This window comes from Puma concolor, chromosome D1 (genome assembly GCF_028749965.1).
Source record: "Puma concolor isolate L17-30 chromosome D1, mPumCon1.1.hap2, whole genome shotgun sequence".
In the NCBI taxonomy this organism is placed as follows: domain Eukaryota; kingdom Metazoa; phylum Chordata; class Mammalia; order Carnivora; family Felidae; genus Puma; species Puma concolor.
In genome coordinates this window covers 54,583,163-54,606,969 of record NC_141676.1, presented here as the reverse complement: position 1 = coordinate 54,606,969, position 23,807 = coordinate 54,583,163, and the positions used below count along the sequence as shown (strand labels likewise).

General features: G+C 40.0%; 2 protein-coding genes and 1 pseudogene across 2 annotated transcripts; all 3 read right to left on the bottom strand.

Annotated features, from left to right (window-relative positions):
- Nucleotides 1-486: 486 nt before the first annotated feature.
- On the bottom strand, nt 487-1,451 carry LOC147576716 (olfactory receptor 52Z1P-like; annotated as a pseudogene).
- A 7,739-nt stretch (nt 1,452-9,190) lies between these two features.
- On the bottom strand, nt 9,191-10,141 carry LOC147576715 (olfactory receptor 52A1-like). The gene has a single exon (XM_086679428.1). The coding sequence runs from the start codon at nt 10,139-10,141 to the stop codon at nt 9,191-9,193; it is 951 nt and encodes a 316-aa protein (XP_086535554.1).
- Nucleotides 10,142-16,859: 6,718 nt separating this feature from the next.
- On the bottom strand, nt 16,860-17,798 carry LOC112865703 (olfactory receptor 52A1-like). Its single transcript, XM_086679427.1, has one exon. The coding sequence runs from the start codon at nt 17,796-17,798 to the stop codon at nt 16,860-16,862; it is 939 nt and encodes a 312-aa protein (XP_086535553.1).
- Between the last annotated feature and the right edge of the window lie 6,009 nt (nt 17,799-23,807).

Below are 23,807 nucleotides of genomic sequence, written 5' to 3'. Positions count from 1 at the left end.
TGGCTTCATGCTCCTGGCCCAAGTATTTACTGACTGTGGTGGGAGTGTTTTATATTTCAGCAGAACTTCAACTGTCTCTACAAACACTCAATGACTCACTATTTTCGCTTCCCAGATCTGCCCAAGACGATTCCATCTGGGTTTAACTCTAAAATATGTTTTTCTTAGTGTTAGCTTATGTATGCTTAAGAATAAGTTAAAATGCAAGATAATAGGATACCTAGGAGAATTGAGAATATCATTCACTTATTTTTCTCAAAAATTTTAAGTACTTTAGGAAAATATATTGGAAACTTTGGCATTTATTATCCTTCTAGGTTTATTGAGAGTTACTTATGGATTCTCTTTATTCCCATTGCTCATTCAGTGTGTGCGTGTGTGTGTGTGTGTGTGTGTGTGTGACAGAGAGAGAGAGAGTGAGAGAGAGAGAAAAGTGTGGGGGGGTGGCTATTCAGAAATAGCCAGCATTTAGCATTATTCTTCATTTTAACAACGTGTGCTGATGGGGGAGCAAAGCAAAATTACTCAATCTTGAATCTGTTTGGTCTTCACCCCATAAATGATGGGGTTTACCATAGGGGGCACTACCACATAGAGGTTGGCTACCAGGATGTGGATGTGGTGAGGGACGGTTTTACCCCCAAATCGATGGGCAAAAAGGAAAAGAATACTGGGGCATAGAACATAAGTATGACACAGATGTGGGAACCACAAGTGTTGAGGGCCTTGAATCGGGCAGACCGGGAAGGTAACTGAAACACTGTACAAAGGATCATCGCATAGGACATAATGATGAACACAATGTCTAGTCCTGTAGACAGTAGGGCCACAGTCAGGCCATAAATGATGTTGACACTGATATTGTCACATGCCAATCTGGCAATGCCCATGTGCTCACAATAGGAATGGGGAATAATGTTTCTCCCACAATACTTAAGTCGGTGTACCAGGAAGATGAACGGAAAGCAGATGATAAAGCTCCTGACCACAGCTGCAATGCCAATTTTCCCAGTGGCTGAGGAGGTTAAGATTGTGGTATATCTCAGTGGGTGACAGACGGCCACATAGCGGTCAAATGCCATGGCCAGGAGAATAGCAGATTCTGCCACAAAGAGGAAATGGATGAAGAACATCTGAGATACACAACTACCAAAGGATATATCCATGGAATGGAACCAGAAGATGGCCAGCATCTTGGGGGCTGTGGCTGTGGAGAGCAGGACATCTGATAAGGCCAGCGTGGAAAGGAAGACATACATAGGCTCATGGAGACGGCGCTCAGTTACAATCAGGAAGATCAAGAAGATGTTGCCCGTGACAGCCAAAATGTACATAGAACAGATAGGGATGGAGATCCAGGTATGAGAATCTTCCAGTCCTGGGATTCCAGTCAGGACATACCACATATCCTGGGGATGGGTGTGATTGTAAGAGAAAGGGGCCATCTGTGGCAGTATATTCCAGACCTAGTATCTGGATTAAAGACCACAAGGCTGACTGAGGATTGAGGAGCAGCACCACTTTCGGTTGAATGACGTCTGATTAGATTGTTTTGCAATATTTTCTTCTGTGAAAAGATAATGAGATGTATTAATGAGCCTAAAACTGCACTCTGACTCCTTCCATGGAAGAATTAAGTCATATCTTGGGGAAAAAATGCTTCATATTAATAAGTGCTTAATATGTGCCACAGCACTTTATAAATATCACCTTATTAAATCTTCACAATAGCCTGTGGAAAAGACCTTTACAATGATCCTCAACATGGATACTGTTGTTATTCCAACAGATGCAAAAATATTCCACAGACTTTCAGCTTCTGTGAGTGAAGTGCAGTTATGGGGAGGGGATGTTTAGTGAGCAGGGCTTCATCAGGATATCCGAGATGGGGGAGTAGAGAGTCTAAATGATGGAGGAAACAGAAACAGAGGTAGAAGTGACATAAGACAAATTTTACAGCTTTTCTTCTAACTTTCCTAGTGATCTTTTGGGACACCAGTGAGTGATCTTTTTTATTGTATTCCTTTTTGTTGTGATATGGCATTATCACCGCAGCTCCCCAACTTATAACTCTGGACCTCTGGGAAGCATTTTTTATAATATTACTTATGGCAGATTCTGACCGAATCATGAATATATGCATAGAGGCAGTGTGGTTAATAGGGATTGTGTACATCTGGGGCCCATAGAATTATATTTAAGTGATGGCAACATCCTATTCTGACTGTATTACCACTAAAAACTAATTAATGGGAAGCTTGGTTTCCAGTTGTGAAACACCTAAAAGTAAACATCAATTACAAATGTGGGTCAGTATGTTAGGGTGGTTGCCACATAAGTCAGATACATTTTTAGCTCAGCAACAGATGAGATGAGGGAATTTACAAAATTACCATCATTAACATTAAAATAATTATTACATTGAACAAGTTCAAATTTTTGTACTTCAAGCTTCAGATCCTCTAGACAGAGATTGAGCTAATTTAGACTATCCATAAAGGCCAAGACTTACTTTCGTATGCTAGACACAAATGTGAATTGGTAATTTTCACCCCCAATCTGTCATTTCTGTCTTATAAGGTACAGACGGTTCAGCATGGTGAACTTGGCTTAGAAATGGAGTTTTAGGAGCACTTGGGTGGCTCAGTTGGTTAAGCGTCCGACTTCAGCTCAAGTCATGATCTCATGGTCTGTAATTTGGAGCCCTTGGAGCCCTGGGTCAGACTCTGTGCTGACAGCTCAGGCTCAGAGCCTGGAGCCTACTTTGGATTCTATATCTCCCTCTCTCTCTGCCCCTCCCCTGCTTTCACTCTGTCTGTCTCTCAAATATAAACAAACATTAACAAAAAGAAATGGGGTTCTATTCTAGCCTCATGTTCAGTGTAACATCTTTGTTATATAGGGAAGGGAGCTGAAATCTCTGAGGTTCAGTTTTTTAATCTGTGTTTAGCCCAGCACCTGATGTATAATGAATAGTCAGCAAATTTTAGGGGGAAATGCGTGCATGTATTTACATACATACATATATATGCATTGTCTTTAACTACTAGATTTGTTTAGTTACGAAGCCTTGCTTTTAGTACTGGAACTTGCATCCAAATTCATTGCATCCATGCACAGCATTCAGGCCCACATTTCAAAGAAAAAGAACTATTGCATAACATATTCTAAAAGGAAAAATGCCCATTTGTGCCCTTTGCAGATGGCCCATTTAGGAAAAGTGCACAAAGATATACTACAATTGCCCATGAGTCCTATTACAGCCACATCCAATGCCTCATAGGGCAAGGCTGAGAGAAATACAAGATGATCAGGTGCTAGGAAGACGGAGCAGCCTCTGGAGTTCCCTAAGATTTTCTTTCTTTTTTTTTTTTTTCCCCTGTGTTTCCAGGTGTCTTTTTCTACATGTCTTTGCTGAGCAAAACTCAGCTTACTTACCTATACTTTCTTGGATCCTGAAGGTATTTAACTGGTTGAGAGAGAAAAATAAAAGCAAGATGATGTTCAGAAGACAAATAGCAAATGTGGAGCTATTTATACCTCCTCTAGGCATCTCTCAGGCCCTAGACCTTCAGTCCCCAGAGGACTGAACTTTACACACTGGTGGAAGGAGATGGCCCAGAGTCGGCTCCTGGGAGAAACACGCCCACTGTCTCTCCCTCTACAGCATGTGCAGGGTTTCCTTGGTCCAGCACTCTGGGACATCCAAGTTAGCACACACTTGCATTGAGTACCCAGATCTCCTTTGTGTGGCAGAGATGCTTGCTAGTGCAATACTGTCTTGTTCCCATGGAGGCATCTGCAAATGTAGACTGTGAATGCCACATGTGGAAGGATTGTATGCTTTTTAGAGGGCACCTAAGACTAGATTCTGTCACCTTACTTACCTTGAAATTTTAAGGCTCCTTGGCTTTCTCTCTCTTCCATTGGTCACATGGTAGAATTCGCATCAGAAGGGTCCAGAAATGCCATTAGCTACCATAGAGAGTTTTATTTGGATTTTGATGTGGATTTTTATTTTCTCAGCCTGAGCTGCTCTTCTTCTCTTCTTTCTCCCTTTCCTCCTCCTCCTGTTCCTCCTCTTCCTCCTTCTTCTTTCAGAGACAGAGTGAACGAGGGACATAGGAAGAGGGAGAGAAAGAATCTCGATTCAGTGCTCAGTGCTCAGCGTGGAGCCTGACATGAGTCTTGATCTTACAACCTGGGATCATGACCTGATCAGGAGTCGAAGGCTTAACTGACTGAACCACCCAGGTGCCTCTCTTTTCCTTTTCCTTTTTCTTTTTAAACTTTCTCTGTCCTGGCAACTTTTCTCTAAATGCATTGGGATTGTCTGGGGGGTTGGGCTAAGGTTCTATAATAATCATAATCTTAATTTCACATTTTTTATTGTTTGATTTTACATTTATAATAAAATTTGGAGAATCCTTTCATATATGTAGTAACCCTTTTTTGTCTTTTCTGTATCTATCACGGACCCTCACACGAGTTTTGTCTCCCTTGGTTATTATTCTTTCTCAATTCCTATTACAATATGTTTGCTGTTCCCTTCTGCACACTGTGGAAGGTAATCTGAGAAGCTGACTGCAATCATGCCCTTCTCTATCTCTCTGTGTGTGCTGCTGCTGTCATCTGTGGTGGAGCCCATTTCTCCTCCCCTTGAACAGGGATGACAGTTCTTGTGACCACATAATGTAGCAGGAATGATGGTGATGTTCTTGGGTGACTGACCCAATTTAATACGAAGTCTGGCAACTTCTACCTTGTTTTTTATTCAAAGCCAGGCACCCATATTAGGAATAGAACTCCACTGAAATCATACCAATTATATGAAGAAGCTATCCCCATGGAGAGAGGGTGACTATGGAGATGAGCCCAAAGGCACCAGGCATGGGAATGAAGTCTGTGGACTTTTCAACTCAGCTGAAGCTGAATTCTTAGTTGAATGCTGCCTATTGAGGTACGACAGCCCACTCCTTATGGAAACACAACCATATGGTCAGCCTTACTTGGATTGTTGACCCACAGAATTGTGAGAAACAACAAGTGATTGTTATTTGGAGACACTAAGTTTGGGGATGGTTTGTTACACATGAGATAACAATTATAACATAGCAAACATTTTGAAATGATTTCATAATTTTCATTGGGTCCTGTCTTCAAACAATTTGTTAAATTTAACTTGTTTTTAAGTTTATTTATTTTTGAGAGAGAGCAAGCATGAATGGGGGAGGGCCAGAGAAAGAGGGAGAGAGGGAGAGAATCCCAAGCAGACTCTGTGCTATCAGCACAGAGCCTATTGTGGGGTTTGAACCCACTAACCACAAGATCATGACCTGAGATGAAATCAAGAGTCGGCAGCTTAACCAACTGAGCCACCCAGGCACCCCAACTTTAAACGATTCTATATCATATGATCTATTTCTTGTCTATTTCTCTACTGTCTTTATTTTCTTATTTTATTCCCATATCTACCAATTATTCATAGAGAGAATGACTTCAGATCGAAGTCATTGTAGTTTCTCTAGGACACACCGGTGTGTGAGTGTGTCTGTGTGTGTTGTGTGGGTGTTCATGCAGGGGAGACAGAGCATTTATCACCAGAAACATTTTTATTTTTATTTTCTATTTTCGACAGAAGCTCTTCACTGGAAATGCTTCCTGTTTTCCAGGAATATTGATAACAGTTGTATACAGGAGAGTGAGGGGGTTCTGTCAGAGTAAGGTGGTTACTAGTTTTTCGTCAGTTTTAACTGACAGCCATTTCTGTCATGGTTTTTCCTCCCACAAAATCAACACTTGTTCAAGAGTATCTTCAAGCCTATGTCCATGCACTTTCAACTACTCCTATTAATTCCCTATTTGAGGAATGTCTGACTCAAAAGGCCTCAGACCTATTGTCCCTACTTACCATCACAGGGTGGACTCTCTTTTTTGGCATTTGTGTCGGGGTTTGTGGTATTTCCAATGTTTTCACTAACAGTAGGCTACTGACCCCCACCCTCTATCCCTAGACAGTCTTGTGGTGTGGCTTGGGGGCTGGCTCAGAAAGTAGGAGATTGTTTTTTTCCCTGTACGTGAAAGTATGGGTTGGTTCTTCTTCTGCCCTCTATCGATTGAGGGAGGGTAAGGAATGTGTAAACATACTGAGATACAAGTGTCTACTGTTATCGTCAGGATCCCAGTAGCTTTCTTCAACATTTCGCAGGGATTTTATGCTATCTTCTAGATCCTGTATTACTGTGGAAATTGGCAAGGCCATTCTGGTGTCCAATCCTATAGGTATCAGCTCTTTGTTTACTAACTTACTCGTTTCCCTTTTGAAGCTACTATTGTGTCCTTTTTACTACTCCCATTTTATATAAAAACTTATTGATTGTGTGTCTGATTTGTAAACAATTGAGCCAATATTGATGCATTGCTATTAACCAAAGCCCACAGTTTACATCAAGATTCACCTTCTCTGTTACAGTTCTGTGGTTCTGATAAGCACAGATCCATCCAAAAGTAGAACTTTCCTATGGAACCTTTCCTCAGCTGAAATGGCATAAAACAAAGAAGCAATTACCATTAATTCATATGAAAAATTGTTTTAGCATGTCCAGTCCCCCAAAATAACCTCTGTTAAGGTTTTCTGGCACCTTCAGACATGTCTTGCTAACAGATGCACAAAATTAATCTGGATAAAGCACAGATGCTCAGAGACACGGTTCAGAACTCTGGGGGGTTGATGCTGTGATGTTGAGTGTGGGTCCCCAGGAAGGCTGGCCTCCTCTCGCTCCCTCTGTAATGGCTCAATGCAAAACACACACTGAACGCTTGTTTTGCTTTTTTTGTAAAAGTGAAAATACTCTTCAGAGTTCTTTCAAGTAGTGACAACAGGTACTGAGGTAGGTCTTTCCGAAGAGTAAAGGGCATAACGTGAACTTTCAAAAAGTGGGGGATACCTGTACATAATGTCATATACCCTCCATCACAGTATCATACAGATCACTTTCACTACTCTACAATTGCCTGTGCTCCACCCCTTCAACCCTCCCTCTCTCTTCCTACACTCCTGGCTACACTCATCTTTATACTATTTCTATAGTTTTGCCTTTTCCAGAATGTCATATAGTTGGAATCATATACAGATGTAACCTTCTCTGGATGGCTTCTTTCACTCAAAACTGTGCATTAAAGGCTCTTCCATGTCTTTTCATAGCTTGATAGCTCTCTTCTTTTTAAATTTTTTTAATGTTTATTTGCTTTAGAGACAGAGAGAGACAATGTTAGCAGGGGCGGGGCAGAGAGAGAGAGGGAGACATGGAATCCGAAGCAGGCTCCTGGCTCCAAGCTGTAGCGCTGAGCCCGGCGTGAGGCTCGAACCCACAAATGGCAAGATCATGACCTAGGCCGAAGTCAGATGCTCAACCCACTGAGCCACTCGGGCACCCCTAACTCTCTCTTTTTTTTTTAATCAAATACTCACATTACATTTTAAAGGGGTGACACGGTCTGTTTTTCCCTTCATCTTAGTTGCCTCCAATTTTTGGCAATTAAAAACAAACCTGCTCTAAACATTTATGTGCATGTCTTTGTGTGGACATAAGTTTTTAACCCATTTGGTACCATATCTAGGAGTGCAAGGCCGACCACATGGTAAGACTATGTTTCGTTCGGTGAGAAATGCAAAACTCTCTTCCAGAGTGGCTGTACTATTTTGTATTTTCACCAGCAATGAACGAGAGTCCCTATTATTCTATATCCTCACCAGCATTTGGTTTTGTCAGTATTTCAGGTTTTACCCATTCTGACAGGTGTGTATGGTATCCCATTGTTTTACTTTGCAATTCCTTAATGACAAATGATATTGAGCATCTTAAAACATGCTTATTGCTCTTTGTTATGTCTTTTTGGGGTGAAATATGTTTTCAGATTTTTGCCTACTTTTTAAGCAACTTGTTTATTTCCTTATTGTTGAGATTTAAAAGTTCTTTGTATATTTTGGATGTAAGGCCTTTGTTAAACATGTATTTTGCACATACTTTCTGCTAGTCTGTAGCCACAGGCTTTCATTTTCTTAACTTACTGTGAAATTGTATTCTTTTTTCCATGGGTTCATGGTGGATACTCCCAATTTGGATCTGTGTGTTTGGTTTTTGGAATAGTCTTGTATAATTTCTAATATGTTCCTAGTCTACAGCGGTCCACCTATATATTGTTTTAACTTCCCTGACTTTCTAGAACTCCTACTTAGTGATATGATGGTGTTCTTGGATTGACCCTATATACATTTTCATCCCAGCCCCCATAGTTAACACTTGTCCTTTTGTTCTGATTTCTTATATCTATCTTCTGAGAGTTTCATTGTTTTTTTTTTTATTTCTCATATTGTTGTTTAATTTACAAACTATCTTTTTGTTCTCTAATTATTTCTTATAGTAGTGTTCTGTTCTTTTTTTAAAAAAAAAAATTGAGGTTTATTTATTTTTGAGAGACAGAGTGAGACAGAACAAAGCAGGGAAGGAGCACAGAGAGGGAGACACAGAATTTGAGCAGGCTCCAGGCTCTGAACTATCACACACAGCCCTACTGGTGGCTCAAACTCATGAATTGAGAGATCATGACCTGAGCCTTAGTTGGAGGCTTAACTGACTGGGCCACCTAGGTGCCCCTTAGATATTTTTATCTCATTACATCCTTAAAGATTTGGCTTCTATGTACATGTTTGTTTTTTTGTTTGTTTCTTAGCACAATATGCTTAAAATACACCTTCTCAAAAAAAAACCTTTTTAGGTGAATGAAAAGTTCAAGCCACATGAAAACCTTGTTTTCTTTGAGTACCTACACATTCTAAAACAAAGAAGTTGGCGGCATTTGATTTCAGTGATAGATGCATATTTATGAATCCTTCTGGAGAAGAATCCATAGAGAAGAAATTCAACCAGGAAATAAAAAATAAAAGAGGAAAGTAACAATATATTTTCACTATTTTGATCTTTATGTTTATTCCTCTTATTAGGCGGTATCATCCCAAAACCGACTGAATATTAGTTGTCAAGGAGTATAATGATGTGAAAACCATAAAATGCAGACAAATTAAACAAAACAAATATACAAAACTGAAACATTGCAGACAGTGTGGATTCTTAAATGTTATATTTAATTTTGAGAGATTGCTACTAAGGCGGAAGGTTGAAGGAGTTAATCACAGTGAATTTGAGGAAGAGAACATCTTTACCACATGAATGCAGATCTGCTTGGTCTTGGCACCATAGACAAGTGGATTGAGAAATGGGGGGACCAGCAAGTAGAGGCTAGAAAAGAGGATGTGGATATAAGGGGGAACATGAGCACCAAACCTATGTGTGAAGAAGGAGAAGAAGGCAAGGAGGTAGAACGGGAGGAAGACGCACATGTGAGCGATGCACGTATTGAATGCTTTCAACCGAGCCTCCTTCTGGGGTAAATGAAAAACTGTGGAAAAGATCTGTGCATAAGACAAAGTGATGAATGTGAGGTCGAACCCTGCAACTGTAAATGCCACAAACAAGCCATAGATTTTGTTGACCCGCACATCTGATGCAGCCAGTTTCACAATGGCCATATGCTCACAGTAGCAGTGGGAGATGATGGTTGTATGGTAAAACTGAAACCGGAACTTTATCAGTATTAGGCATGGGGCTACTAGGAAAGCGGCCCTGAGTGTTACCACTGCCCCTATCTGGGTGACTAGGCGGTGCGTGACGATGGCAGCATGTCTTAGTGGATAACAGATGGCCACATAACGGTCCAGAGCCATGGCCAGGAGGATGCCTGACTCTATGCCCTGAAATGTGTGGATGAGCCACATTTGAAGCAAACAGGAATCAAAATAAATGTCTGGCACACGAAACCAGAAAATTCCAAGCATCTTGGGCATAATGGTGGTAGCAAGCGCAATATCTGTGACTCCCAGCATGCCTACGAAAATGTACATGGGCTCATGGAGGCTGCGCTCTGACCTGATGATGAGAAGAAGCAAGGAATTTCCAATCATAGCAATGAGATACATGACACAGAATGGAATCCCAATCCAGCACTGCACAGTCTCTAGGCCTGGGATGCCTATCAGCGTCAACACAGAAGGCATGAAGACTGTGATGTTGGAAGTGGACATAATGTCTTTGGGCTTCCAGAAGCAAATGAAAGAAGCTTCTCAGTCAGTGGCACTCTTCTCCGCTACTCTTGTTTGTATAAAGTCATCATAGTGGGTCTCTGATTTTGTCAGAACTGTAAGATCATATCATCCTTCTTATTTATATTATGGAAGGAAAATGATCCGCCGATACACATTGTGTTTTCAGAACGGACATCCACGAGTAGTGTAGCACAATGAGAAGTTATGTAGAAGGCAAGTTAATTGCACTACAACCAGCCAGATCACGTGGGTAACAGAGTATCTGCTGATCTCTCTGTTATGTCCCTCTGCACCTGGGGTTACAATAATTATACCTGTTAAACTTGCTTGGAAATGGCATTTCAAGCAGAGTTTGATGAATGTCCGTATTCCACATTCTAACAACCTGATAATATTCTGTTATTGCCATTGTGTCTAGGTCTGGAACTGACACTTTGGATCAACAAATCTGACTCTGACCAGTATATTAGTAGACAAATCTCCATAAGTTTTATATTTTAAAGGTGTTTTTTTAATAGAGAGAGACAGACATCACAGGAGGGGCAAAGAGAAGGGAGAGAGAGAGTATCCCAAACAGACTCCATACCATCAGCACACAGCCTGACATGAGGTTTGAACTCACCAACCCCAAGATCTTGATCTGACCTGAAATCAAGAATGTCACGCTCAACTGAGACACCCAGGAGCCTCTTTTTCTGCTTATTTCTTGATTTTTTTAAGTGAAAAAACTCCCTATGAAAGAGAACAGAGAAACTGGTGACACCCAGGAGCATAATATATTCATCTATCTATATCATTTGTATCTCCGTAAGACTGGATGTCTCTCTTTTCTTTGTTTTTTTCTTTTCCAATAACAATTTCACTTTTTAAATTTAAATCCACGTTAGTTAACATATAGTGTAAGAAGGGTTTCAGGAGTAGAATTTAGTGATTCTTTGCTTAAATATAGTACCCAGTACTCATCCCAAAAAGTACCCTCCTTAATGCCCATCACCCATTTAACCCATCCCCCCCAACACCACCCTTCCAGTAACCTCAGAGTGTTCTTTATACCCAGGAGGCTCATATGGTTTGTCCCCTCTGTTTTTATAGTATTTTTCCTTCCCTTCCCCAAATGTCCTTTCAAAAGAAAGTAAATGAAGTGTTTTGCAAAGATCATCCAACCCCATGCACTTTTGGTGAGTCTGGGTGGAATTTCATGCCATTTTTACATGCCTAGTAAAACTCTATTTTATTTTTCCCACATACTAACAATTGAATTCCTGAAAATTAGTGGTGTGCTTAAATTCGCTGACATTTTGTAATACCCATTTCTGAATACCTAGATGGGAGGAATCTCTAGAAAACATGGAAACTCAGAGGTGCCAATGTATAGAGGCAAGAGGACTCAATCTTGCTGATAACAAAGTGTGGGAAAATGGGTAAATGGGTAATTCTTGGACTAGAGGCTAGGTTCTTGGGCTTAAACTGCTCACAGCTGCCAGTAACATGAGATTTGGCCAATGTAAGCTCATTAATTCTTAATGAAATATATATCACTTGAACATTTGAATTTTTCATGAGCTCAGGCATAAGCAATGATGCGAAAATAAAGGGGTGAAAGGACACGTTTCCCAACAGGAGTCCAATATGGAAGTAGGAATGGAAGACACGGAGCCGACTTGGGATACCAGAAATGATGGAGGAGAGCGCTCAACTAACGAACATTTAATCACCTCGATTCATGATGACTGACTTTTCTGAAAACTGGGCTCTTAGTCTAGTTCAGATACATTTGTATCTGAAAAAATCATTGCTTTTTAAAAATCACATATCTTAAATTAGAAAACCTCAAGCTACATTAGAAAGTTTCTATTTGGTGAAAACAGGGTTCAGTTGTTTCACTCTTTCCTAGTTGGTCCAACACTGTTGCTTTCTGTAAGCCCATGCAAGCCCATGATCATTTAATCATATACTTATTGTCACCAAAAATGCCAGTAATGCAGGAAGAGCTGTGGTCTGTGTGGCTAAACCTCAAGTGAAGGAACCCACTCAACAGGTCCATTCTAGAAGCAAGTCTGTATCAGCTGATGCATATTTAGAATAGACCAGTTAGTTAGTCAACTAAAACATGATTTCCAAAGCTTTGCTCCCCAATGCTTAATCCTAGAGATTCCTTGATCATGGATTCGTTTATTCACTTCTTCTTTCTAGAGTTAATCAGAATTAGAAGAGAAATCCTTCAGTACCATTCACATTGTCTGGCATGTTTAACAGTAAAGAGTTGATGTGGCAGCATTACCTGACAGGTACAGGTGGTGGGAAGGCAGGTGGGAGAGGACCTAAGTGAGTACAGGGCAGGGGGGATGGAGTGGTTATCACTGGAAAAGCTGGTAGTGAAAGATTATTGGGTGAACTTGGGGAAAGGGACTTCATTCTTTGTTGTTGGGGGCCAGTTGTGTTTTTACAAGACTCCTGAAAACCATGGTCTGTCTTCGTAACACCATCACTCATCACTCATCACTCACCTGTCATTCACTCTTTTTCCTCCTGAGACTCTCATCTCATTCACTTGTGCTTATGCTGGCAGTGTCTCTTTCTTCTCTCTGCACCCTCTAGAACAGCCTGCTGTAAATATCATGAACTCTTATCCATTTGCTGCTCGGCCATCTGCCAAACTGTGCACATCTCTGGAATAGACTTTCCTCTCTTCTTCTGTCCCTGCAAAACAGACTTGCACCCTCTTTTGTAAATTGTGTCTGAGCTCATGTTGGTGGGATCACACTCCAACAAAACTCACAGGAAGGTCTATATTTGCTAGACACAACATAACTTTATTAAGCTTGAATTGGCAAGTATAACGTTCCCCAGTGTACATGGAGAGGGAGGAGGTCTGAATATGAGATTTCCTAGCCACTAACCCAAGCCCCCAGGGACCCAGCAGCTCATAATGAAGCCCTCTTTTGTCCATCCACATCTAATGTCCCTGAAGCCATTTCTGCAACTTGCAGAATCCCCTTGGTCTCTTCATTCCTTTTTCCCCACTGGGGAGATGTAGAGAAATTAATATATACAATCTGTATTTTTTGACATTCCTTACAAAATAAAAAGATTTTTGTAAAAATTAAGTAATTAAATTTACTTTTGTCAGTTTCTTTCTGCTGTCCTCATTTGGAAAAAGATCGAAAGGACACTTAAATGTACTTAAATGTATGTTCCTGTGCCAATGAGTTACATATAAATAAGTATTCTGTGACCCTTTTTTCACTGAGACACTTCTGGACACAAAATCTGTATCCTCAATGGCTCTCTATCACACATTTAACACTCATTCTCTTGTAGTATCATTCTTTAGATCTTTATTTCATTGAAGCTTTGTAAATTGAGTAGTATTCTCACAATGACCAGTTATGATGGACATTTCCACATTCCCCTGATTAGTAGACTTTCTTTACAGAAAACTACACATCTGATTATTATTATTATTATTGTCAGTTATTAATGATTCATAATTATATATAATTATATCAAAATATTTGTGGAAATATGCTTTGTCGCTTTTTATATAAATACTTACAAAATAGTCTTTAAATGTTTCTTTGCCCACGATGACCCATTTATTTGCATAAATGTTTGCTGAACTCTGATTAGAATATTAAAATTACCTCTGATTTTTTTTTTTACTTTTATTTCAAGGAAATTGTTATTAAAGAACCACAACCCCTATTGGTAATCCAAGCAAATCCTATCTGTAAATACGAACATTTCTTTTCTTTTTTTATATGAAATTTATTGTCAAATTGGTTTCCATGCAACACCCAATACTCATCCCAACAGGTGCCATCCTCAATACCCATCACCCACCCTCCCCTCCCTCCTACCTCCCATCAACCCTCAGTGTATTTTATGTTTTTAAGAGTCTCTTATGGTTTGCCTCCCTCCCTCTCTAACTTGTTTTTTTCCTTCCCCTCCCCTGTGGTCTCTTGTTAAGTTTCCCAGGAGCCACATAAAAGTGAGAACATATGGTATCTGTGTTTCTCTGTATGACATATTTCACTTAGCATAACACTCTCCAGTTCTTTTTTTTTTTTTTTGTATATGAAATTTATTGTCAAATTGGTTTCCATACAACACCCAGTGCTCATCCCAAAAGGTGCCCTCCTCAATACCCATCACCCACCCTCTCCTCCCTCCCACCCCCCATCGACCCTTAGTTTGTTCACAGTTCTCAACAGTCTCTTATGCTTTGGCTCTCTCCCACTCTAACCTCTTTTTTTTTTTTTTTCCTTCCCCTCCCCCATGGGTTCCTGTTAAGTTTCTCAGGATCCACATAAGAGTGAAACCATATGGTATCTGTCTTTCTCTGTATGGCTTATTTCACTTAGCATCACACTCTCCAGTTCCGTCCACGTTGCTACAAAAGGCCATATTTCATTCTTTCTCATTGCCAAGTAGTATTCCATTGTGTATATAAACGACAATTTCTTTATCCATTCATCAGTTTATGGACATTTAGGCTCATTCCATAATACAAACTGACATTTAAAACAGCCTCAAAAGATGCTTCAGGGTAGCCTCTAGATTTACAAAGTGATCAAATTCAGTATTCATAGATAAGACCTAGTCCATAAAAGAAGCCAGAGTATCTACATCCATGTGACATGCAGTCTAATAAGTTCTTATGTATACATTGATTTAAGTGTCATAAATCAAAGTATGGACATCTGCACACACGGGAATATTTTCCATGCTCTTTTTAAAAATGATCATGATGTTTGGAACAGCCCACAAGCCTTAAGTTCTCAAGTCATTAATTTGGACAGTACACTTTATGTGTTCATTACTGCAATAACCTTGAGTGATTTAAAAGCATAATGTTTTAAGTCCACTGAGAGGATATGCTGCCATTTGTCAAATAGATACACACATTCACACACATGTGCTATTTTTGGAGTGAAAACTGGCCAGTGACATATGATAGCTTTCAGAATAAAGTTCACCCATTTTGCATAGTGTCCATAGCCATTCTTGACATTTGTAGTTTTCTTGTCTCTACAAGTTGTGCATTACATTGAGAAAAACGGTGCCATTTCTTGATTCTCTATTTAAGCTCCAAGATCATCTACCTGGCATGGTATGTCCTTACCTACCAGCAATTCATCTGTCATTCCTTAAGAATCAGCCCCCCTGTAGGGGAAAACAAATACCACATGATTTCAAGCATATGTGTAATTTAAGAAACAAAACAAACAAGCAGAGGGAAAAAAATAAGAGAGAGAGAAAGAAATCAAAAAAGGACTCTTAACTGTAGAGAACACATTGGTGATTACCAGCAGGGAGGTGGGTGGAGGGATGGGTTATATTGGTGACGGGGATTAAGAAGTCCACTTGTCATGATGAGCACAAGGTGTTGAATGGAAGTGTGGAATCACTATATTGCACATCTGAAACTAATATAACACTGTGTGTTAACTGACTGGAATTAACAAAAAAATTAAAAGAGGAATCAGACTTTGTTATTAAAAACCAAAGAAAATAAGAATAATTCTATAGATGCTGCTTTCCTTTGGATTTCAATGCTTCACTCTCTTGGCTAACCCCACAGTCCAGAGGAACCTTTATTACTTCTGTCATTTTCATCTCCCTGTCTCTCTCTTTCTCCCAGTAATATTAAGCTATAATGGCTATAAACCCAAAACACATAAACACTGTCAAATTTGTCATTAAGCTTCTATTCTTGAGTATAGCATTTATAATATTGTAGGGTTTTGATAACACTTGAGGAATTAATAAAGACATAAATGGTGAGTGGGCATAAAAAGTACTGAATTGTGAAATAGAATACTGGATTGTACATAACGTTTAAACGTTAATGCCCTGAATGACACCAGCAATGTTGAAATTTGAAGACTATGTGTCATTAGAATACATACATTTTATTGGTTCTTTGGGTTTTTTGTTTGAATAAGAACAAAAAAGCTTCCTCTCATTATTTTTATTTATATTTTAAGTTTATTTTTAATTATTTTAAGATTATCCTTTAATTATTTTATTTAATTTTCAGTTTATTTATTTATTTTAAAAGTAGGAAAGAAAGTGCACAAGTGGGGAGGGGCAGAGAGAGAGAAGGTGAGAGAGAATCTCAAGCTGCCTTGGAACTCTCAGCAAAAAACCCAGTACAGGGCTTGAACTCATGAACCATGAGATCATGACTGGAGCTGAAATTGGACACTTAATCAACAGAGCCATCCAGGAACCCCTCCTCTCATTTACATTAAAGATGATGAGGATGATCCAGAAAAAAATAGAATCAATAACATGATTTCATCATGTACCTGGACAATCCAAGACAATGAGTCTTGGGTGCATGGAAATTCATTGAGAAATAGATATTTATGGATCGTTGTGGAGAAGAATACTTAAAGGAGAAAATTCAATCAGGAATTGCAAAATAAGAAAAAAAAGGGAAATGATACATATTCACTATTGCTGTTTCTACCATCCCATTCTCATTACCTAGTAGGATCTAAATCCCACTGACTGATAGGTGTCATGGGCTGTGATGTGAAAACTGCCTAAAATGCAGGCAAATTTCACAAAACAATTAAGGAGACAAGTCAAGCATCATGAATCATATGCATTTTTCTGTTTTATTCTGTTTTGAGAGATTGTTATTTTGCATAAAGGAGAAGTTTTAAGACGTTAATCACAGTACATTTTATGAACACAACATCTTTATCAAGTGAATGCGGATCCGCTTGGTCTTGGCACCGTAGACAAGTGGATTGAAAAATGGGGGGACCAGCAAGTAGAGGCTAGAAAAGAGGATGTGGATATAAGGGGGAACATGAGCACCAAACCTATGTGTGAAGAAAGAGAAGAAGGCAAGGATGTAGAACTGGAGAAAGACACAGATGTGAGCGATGCACGTATTGAATGCTTTCAACCGAGCCTCCTTCTGGGGCAGACGAAAAACGGTGATAAATATCTGTATGTAGGACAAAGTGATGAATATGAGGTCAAACCCTGCAACGGTGAATGCCACAAACAAACCATAGATTTTGTTGACCCGTACATTTTCTGCAGCCATTTTCACAATGGCCATATGCTCACAGTAGCAGTGGGAGATGATGGTTGTATGGTAAAACTGAAACCGGAACTTTATCAGTATTAGGCACGGGGCTCCTAGGAAAGCGGCCCTGAGTGTTACCACAGCCGCTATTTGGGTGACTAGGCGGTGGGTGAAGATGGCAGCATGTCTTAGTGGATAACAGATGGCCACATAACGGTCCAGAGCCATGGCCAACAGGATGCCTGACTCTATGCACTGAAATGTGTGGATGAGCCCCATTTGAAGCAAGCAAGAATCAAAATAAATCTCTGGCACATGAAACCAGAAAATTCCAAGCATCTTGGGCACAATGCTCGTGCCAAGTACAATATCTGTGACTCCCAGCATGCCTACGAAAATGTACATGGGCTCATGGAGGCTGCGCTCTGACCTGATGATGATCAGAAGCAAGGAGTTTCCAATCATAGCAATGAGATACATGACGCAGAATGGAATCCCAATCCAGCACTGCACAGTCTCTAGGCCTGGGATCCCTATCAGCGTCAGCACAGAAGGCCTGAAGACTGTGATGTTGGAAACGGACATAATGTCCTCAGGCCTCCAGATGAAAATGAAAGAAGGTTCTCAGTCAGTGGCACTCTTCTCTTCTACTCCTGTTTTAATTCAAAGTCATCATAGTGAGTCTCTGTGATTTTGTCAGAATTCAAAGACCATCTCATCCATCTCGTTTATATTATCAAAGGAAAAAGATCCATACTTACACATCACTGTTTTCAAGAAGGACATCCATAAGTAGTGTACCACAATTAGAAGTCATGTACAGGCAGGCCAACTGCATTAGAACCACCCAGGTGATGTGGATAATGGAGTAAATTGCTGATCTTTCGGTTATGTCCTTCTGGACCTGCGGATAAAATAATTATACTTGTTTATTTGCTTGGATATTGCACTTTAATCAGATTTTAATAAATCTCTCCCTATCCCACATTTCAGCTGACCTTAGTGTTCTATTTTTTCCCCCAAACTCTCGGAGTCAGAAACCATCAGTTTGGACAATCACATAATCAGACTCTAACCAGTATTTTGGTTTAAAAGGCTTCCTATGAAAGAGAAGTGAGATAGACATAGCTTCACCCAGGAACATAATATATGGAGATAGCTGTATCTGTGTATTAGGTATTTATGTAGGACTGGCTGTCCTTTTAAAAAAATGTGAAATAGAGCTTGAGAAAAGATGATCAAATCCATGTAATTTTAATCTAAATCCAAGTTCCATGCTGATTTTTACATTATAAGTAAAACTTTATTTTATTTTGCCTATGTAAGTAATGGCAGAATTCTTTGACATGAATTGTACACTTCAAATAATGGAAATTCTGAAATACACACTTCAGAATGACTAGCAGGGAGGAATCTCTAGAAGGCAAAAAAATCTAGAGAAACAGTGCATAGGCAAGAGGACTCATTCTTGCTGACTAGGGGATATAGGTGAACAGGTAACCTAGCCAGAATAAAGGTTAGTTTCTGGGGTTGAAAGTGCTCAGGGTTACTATCACCAAAAGATCGGCAAGCTTAGGCTCATTGATTCTTAATAATATGCAGACCATTTGATTGCTTCACTCATATTGTGAGCTCAAGCCTAAAATAATGAATAAAAATAAAAGGGTGAAAAGACAGTCTCCTTAAGAGGAGTCCAAGATAAAGTAGAAATGGAAGACAGAAGGCAGACCTTGGGGTTCCAGAAATGATGCAGGAGAGAGGGCTGTAGAGCAACTAAGGAAACTTTAGTTGTTTCAATTCCCTAATGACTGAATTTCCTCAAAACTTGGGTTCTTAGTCCCTGTATGAAAGTATTTTTCTGATAAAGATCATTGCTTTTAAGAATTGCATATCTAGGGGCGCCTGGGTGGCGCAGTCGGTTAAGCGTCCGACTTCAGCCAGGTCACGATCTCGCGGTCCGTGAGTTCGAGCCCCGCGTCAGGCTCTGGGCTGATGGCTCAGAGCCTGGAGCCTGTTTCCGATTCTGTGTCTCCCTCTCTCTCTGCCCCTCCCCCGTTCATGCTCTGTCTCTCTCTGTCCCAAAAATAAATAAACGTTGAAAAAAAAAAAAAAAAAAAAAGAATTGCATATCTAAAATCATGAAATTCTCAAGTTGTACAATAGAAAAATATCTGCTGGGTGCAAGGGTGGCACAGTCAGTTAAGTATCCCATTCTGTGTTGTTGTTGTTGTTATTAATGTTTATTTATTTTCAGAGAGAGAATGCAAGCAGGGGAGCGGGGATGGGGGGTGGGGAAGATCCACTCACAGCAGAGAGCTCCATGCAGGGCTCCAGTTCATGAGCTGTGAGGTCATGACCTTGGCCATGGTCTGAGGCTTAAGGGACTGCAACTGCGCCACTCAGGTGCCCCACACTTCCAACTTTTCATCGTGGCTCAGGTCATGATCACATGGTTAATGAGATTGAGCTCCATGTCAGGCTCTGCCTTCTCTCTCCTTCTCTCTCTGCTCCTTCCCATGCTCCTCTCTAAACAAACAAACAACCATTTATGAAAAAAAATAGTTGCTATCCTGTATAAAACAGCTTTTAGTTATTTCATTCATTCCTATCTCTCCAACAGTGTTACATTATGTCAGCAAGCTCATAATCATCTAAACATATACTGAATGTTAGGGCCCCTGGGTGGCTCAGTAGGTAAAGCAACTGTGTTTGGCTCAGGTCATGATTTTGTGGTTTCATGAGTTCAAGCCCTGTGTTGGGCTCTGTGCTGACACCAGGGAGCCTGGAGCCTATTTCAAACTCTCTCTTTGTTTCTCTCTCTCTCTCTCTCTCTCTCTGCCCCTCATCTGCTCATTATCTCTCTATCTCTCTCATACATAAAATGAACATTAAAAAAATTTAGGGGCGCCTGTGTTGCTCAGTGGGTTGAGTGTCTGACTTCAGCTCAGCTCATGATCTCACAGCTCATGATTTCAAACCCCGTGTCGGGTTCTGTGCTGACAGCTTGGAGCCTGGAGCCTGCTTCCGATTCTGTCTCCATCTCTCTCTGCCCCTAACCCACTCGCATTCTGCCTCTGTCTCTCTCAAAACTAAACATTAAAAACATTATTTTTAAAAATTTAAACATATACCGAAAGTCACCAAATATACCAGTAATTCAGCAATAGCTGTGGTTTATGCTGCTAAAACTCTAGTGACGAATCATAGTCAGAAGGACCATTTATGAAGACAGGCTATATCACCTGACATGTATTTAGGATAGACTAGTCAGTCAGCAAAGTCCTTCATTTCCAAAGCATAGAAATCCTTTAGAAATGATCACCTTGTCTGACTTATTCAAGAGTTAGGAGCTGACATAGGAGCATTACCTGACAGGTGCAGACGGTGGGAAGCAGGTGGGAGAGGATGCATGACTACAGAGTGGGGGGGGTGGAGTGGTTATCATTGGAAAAGCTGGAAATGAAACATTATGGGGTGAACTTGGCGAGAGTGAGACTTCCTTGTCCTTTCCTGTTGGGAGCCAGTTCTGTTCTTACCAGACTCTTGAAGACCAAGGTCACTCTTCATAATACAATGACTCAGCACTCACTTGTCATCCACTCTTTCTCCTCCTGAGATTCTCATCTCATTCACTTCCATCTCGTGCTGGCCATGCCTCTTCTTTCTATCTGCACCCTCTATAACAGCCCTCTTCAATGTCACGAACTCTGAGCCATTTGCTGCTGCGCTATCTGCCAATAGGCCGGAAGTATCTCTGTGAGAGCCTTTCTTGGTTTCCTTCTGTTGCTGCAGAACAGACATGCTCCCTGTTCTGTCAGTTTATCTGAGATCATGTTGGTGGGTTCATCTCCACCAAAACTCCCAGCAAGGTTTGTATCATGCTGAGGCAGCAGCATAAATTTATTGAACTCAAACTGTAGAGGAAAGCCCCTGACCACCACTTGTAACGTTCCCCAGTGAATGTGAGAAGGACCCGGTCTGAACACAGACTGAGAGATTTCCTAGCCAGTAGCCCAAGCCACAGGAGGCCCAGCAGCTCATAATTAAGCCCCCTTGGGCCCAATCACATCTCATGTCTCTGAAATCATTTCTAAAACTTGCAGAATCTCCTTGCTCTCCTCTTTTCGCTTTCCCACGGCGTAAATGCAGAGAAATTACAGTACCCATGTTGTATTTTTTAAGAGTTCAGTTCCTTTCCTGCTGTCCTCCTTTGGAAAAAGATCTAAAGAACCTTTAAATGTAGGCATGTTTCTATGCCATGAATTCTATAAGTATCCTGTTGACCCATCTTTCACTTAGGCACTTCTGGAAAGAAAAGTCTGTATCCACCAGGGCTTTCTATCACATATTTTCCTCTAATTCTCTTGCAGTCTCCTTCCTCAGATTTTTATTTTATTGAAGCTATTTTTGTAAATTCAGTAATTTTCTCAGGATGACCAGTTATTACGGACATTTGTAAATCCTTCCATACTGAGCCTTGAATCAGTTGTTGCACATTGGACTGAACTTTTCTCCATCCCTCCTTTTCATACATTTCTTCCACTTTTCTTGCACTCTTCCTTCAGTTTGCAGGTGTTTTATGCCTCATAGATTTGAGGCAATCATTTGAAGTTGATGCAAATAAAAAGAAGATATGATATATGCTTTCAAATTTTTAAACATGTGGGGAGAAGAATTAGCATATCTTTAATCATGAGAACAAATGATGAGTTCTAAAAAAACCAGACAAACTTATATACATTGTACCTTTCTCCTTGATATGATGCACCTGGTTTCCAGACCTTTCTTGTACGTTGCTCACCTTAAGAGGTATTTGACGTAATGTTGAGATGCTGGCAAGTTTAGGAAGAATACCTTCAGTATGATGGAGGAAGACTTTCATAATGGATTTCAGGGAGAATAAGAGGTAGAGATCAAAGGGCAAGGGGGCCTTGCATGCTCTTTCCACAATTCCGTCCGTAAAGGAGACTGATACCATGGCATTGAGTCACGTTGAATGCAATTGATTCAGAGGTCAGACTGTCACATGTTGGCTAACAATAGCTCATTGTTAAGTCACCGAGAAAACTTAGACTATTTTATACTTTTGTTTCCTTTTTCTTCCTCTCTTCTGCTGACTTTACTTCAAAAGATTTTCTTTCCTTTTTCCTAAAATTGTGAGGGCTGTGGGGGTAGGCTAATGAATCATCTTTAAAGGATCATCATTCGAAAATGATCTGGTTTGAGGGTGCCTGAGTGGCTCAGTCTGTTAAGTGTCCGTCTTCAGTTCAGATCATTATCCAGTTCCTGGGTTCGAACCCTGAGTCGGGCTCTGTCTTGACAGCTCAGAGCCTCAAGCCTGCTTTAGAGTCTGTGTCTCCCTCTCCCTGCCCTCCCCCACTCTTTCTCTCCCCCTCGCTCTAGCTTTCTCACTCTTGCTCTCATCTAAAAATAAATAAACTTTAGAAATTTTTTAAACGTTCTGGTTTCTTCTACCAATTGTATAATTTTAGATATTTCATTTAGATTTATAATCCATTTCAAGTTAACTGTTGTATACTAAAAAGGTTGATTTTGTCTGGATATGGATATCAGCATTATTTGTAGAGAAGACTTCTCTGTTGAACAGCCATGATATTATTTATGATCTCAATGACCCCATATATAGAACTTAATTTCTTTACTCTGTATTCCACATGATTTAGCAGTGATTTTGGCAATATGAGTCTCTTAATTATTGTAGCTTTCTTAAAATAAAGGATGGACAGGAAATTGATGTAATTGATTTTACTCTGCTAAAAACCTGGATTGCAAGATTGATGTATTATTCTTCATCGTGAATACGAATCAGTATTTTGAAGAAAAACTTGAGTGATGTTTTTGAACTTAAAATCCATATACAGAGCTTTAGCAGGCAGCATGAAATTAGTGGGGTGATTTCACACATTTCTATCAGATTTCATGGGAAATGAATGACTAATAAAATCTAAGCAGCTATTGAGAAAATTCTACCATGAACAGTGTAGTTGCTTTATTTAGATCATTGCCTTTAATCTTCAAAGCATCAAAACTAAACTGCATTTCATCTCCTATTTACAAATGAGTAAATTTAATTCAAGCAGGTCAGAACACAAGCAATGTCCCATACATATTAAGAGCAAAATAGCTAGAATTTGGATATAAGTATACCTATTTAAAATTTTTTCCATGTTTCTTTTTGAGAGAGAGACACAGCAGACAGACAAAGCATGAGCAGGGGAGAGGCAGATAGGGCAAAACACAGAACTCAAAAAAGGCTCCAGGCTCCATGCTGTCAGCATAGAGGCCAGCGCAGGGTTAGAACTCAGAGTGGGAGATCATGACCTGAGCTGAAGTCAGAGGCTTAATCAAATGAGCCACCCAGGTGCCCTGGGGGACTTAAGTATATTTAATTCAATCATCCAACATCACATTGCAGACTTACTTCTTGCAAGTACCAATTTTTACTGTGTGACTTTAATAAACTTGCATAAGTTCTTTGAGTTTCTTCAATTATGTAATGAGAATCATAATACTAACTAGTTAACAGGAATGCCATGGAGATTGCAACTAATTATTGCTGTGGGATGGCTTCTG

Excerpts from the sequence above, each read along its gene's own strand:
- LOC112865703 (XM_086679427.1), bottom strand. The coding sequence starts at position 17,798 with ATGTCCGTTTCCAACATCACAGTCTTCAGGCCTTCTGTGCTGACGCTG.
- LOC147576715 (XM_086679428.1), bottom strand. The coding sequence starts at position 10,141 with ATGTCCACTTCCAACATCACAGTCTTCATGCCTTCTGTGTTGACGCTG.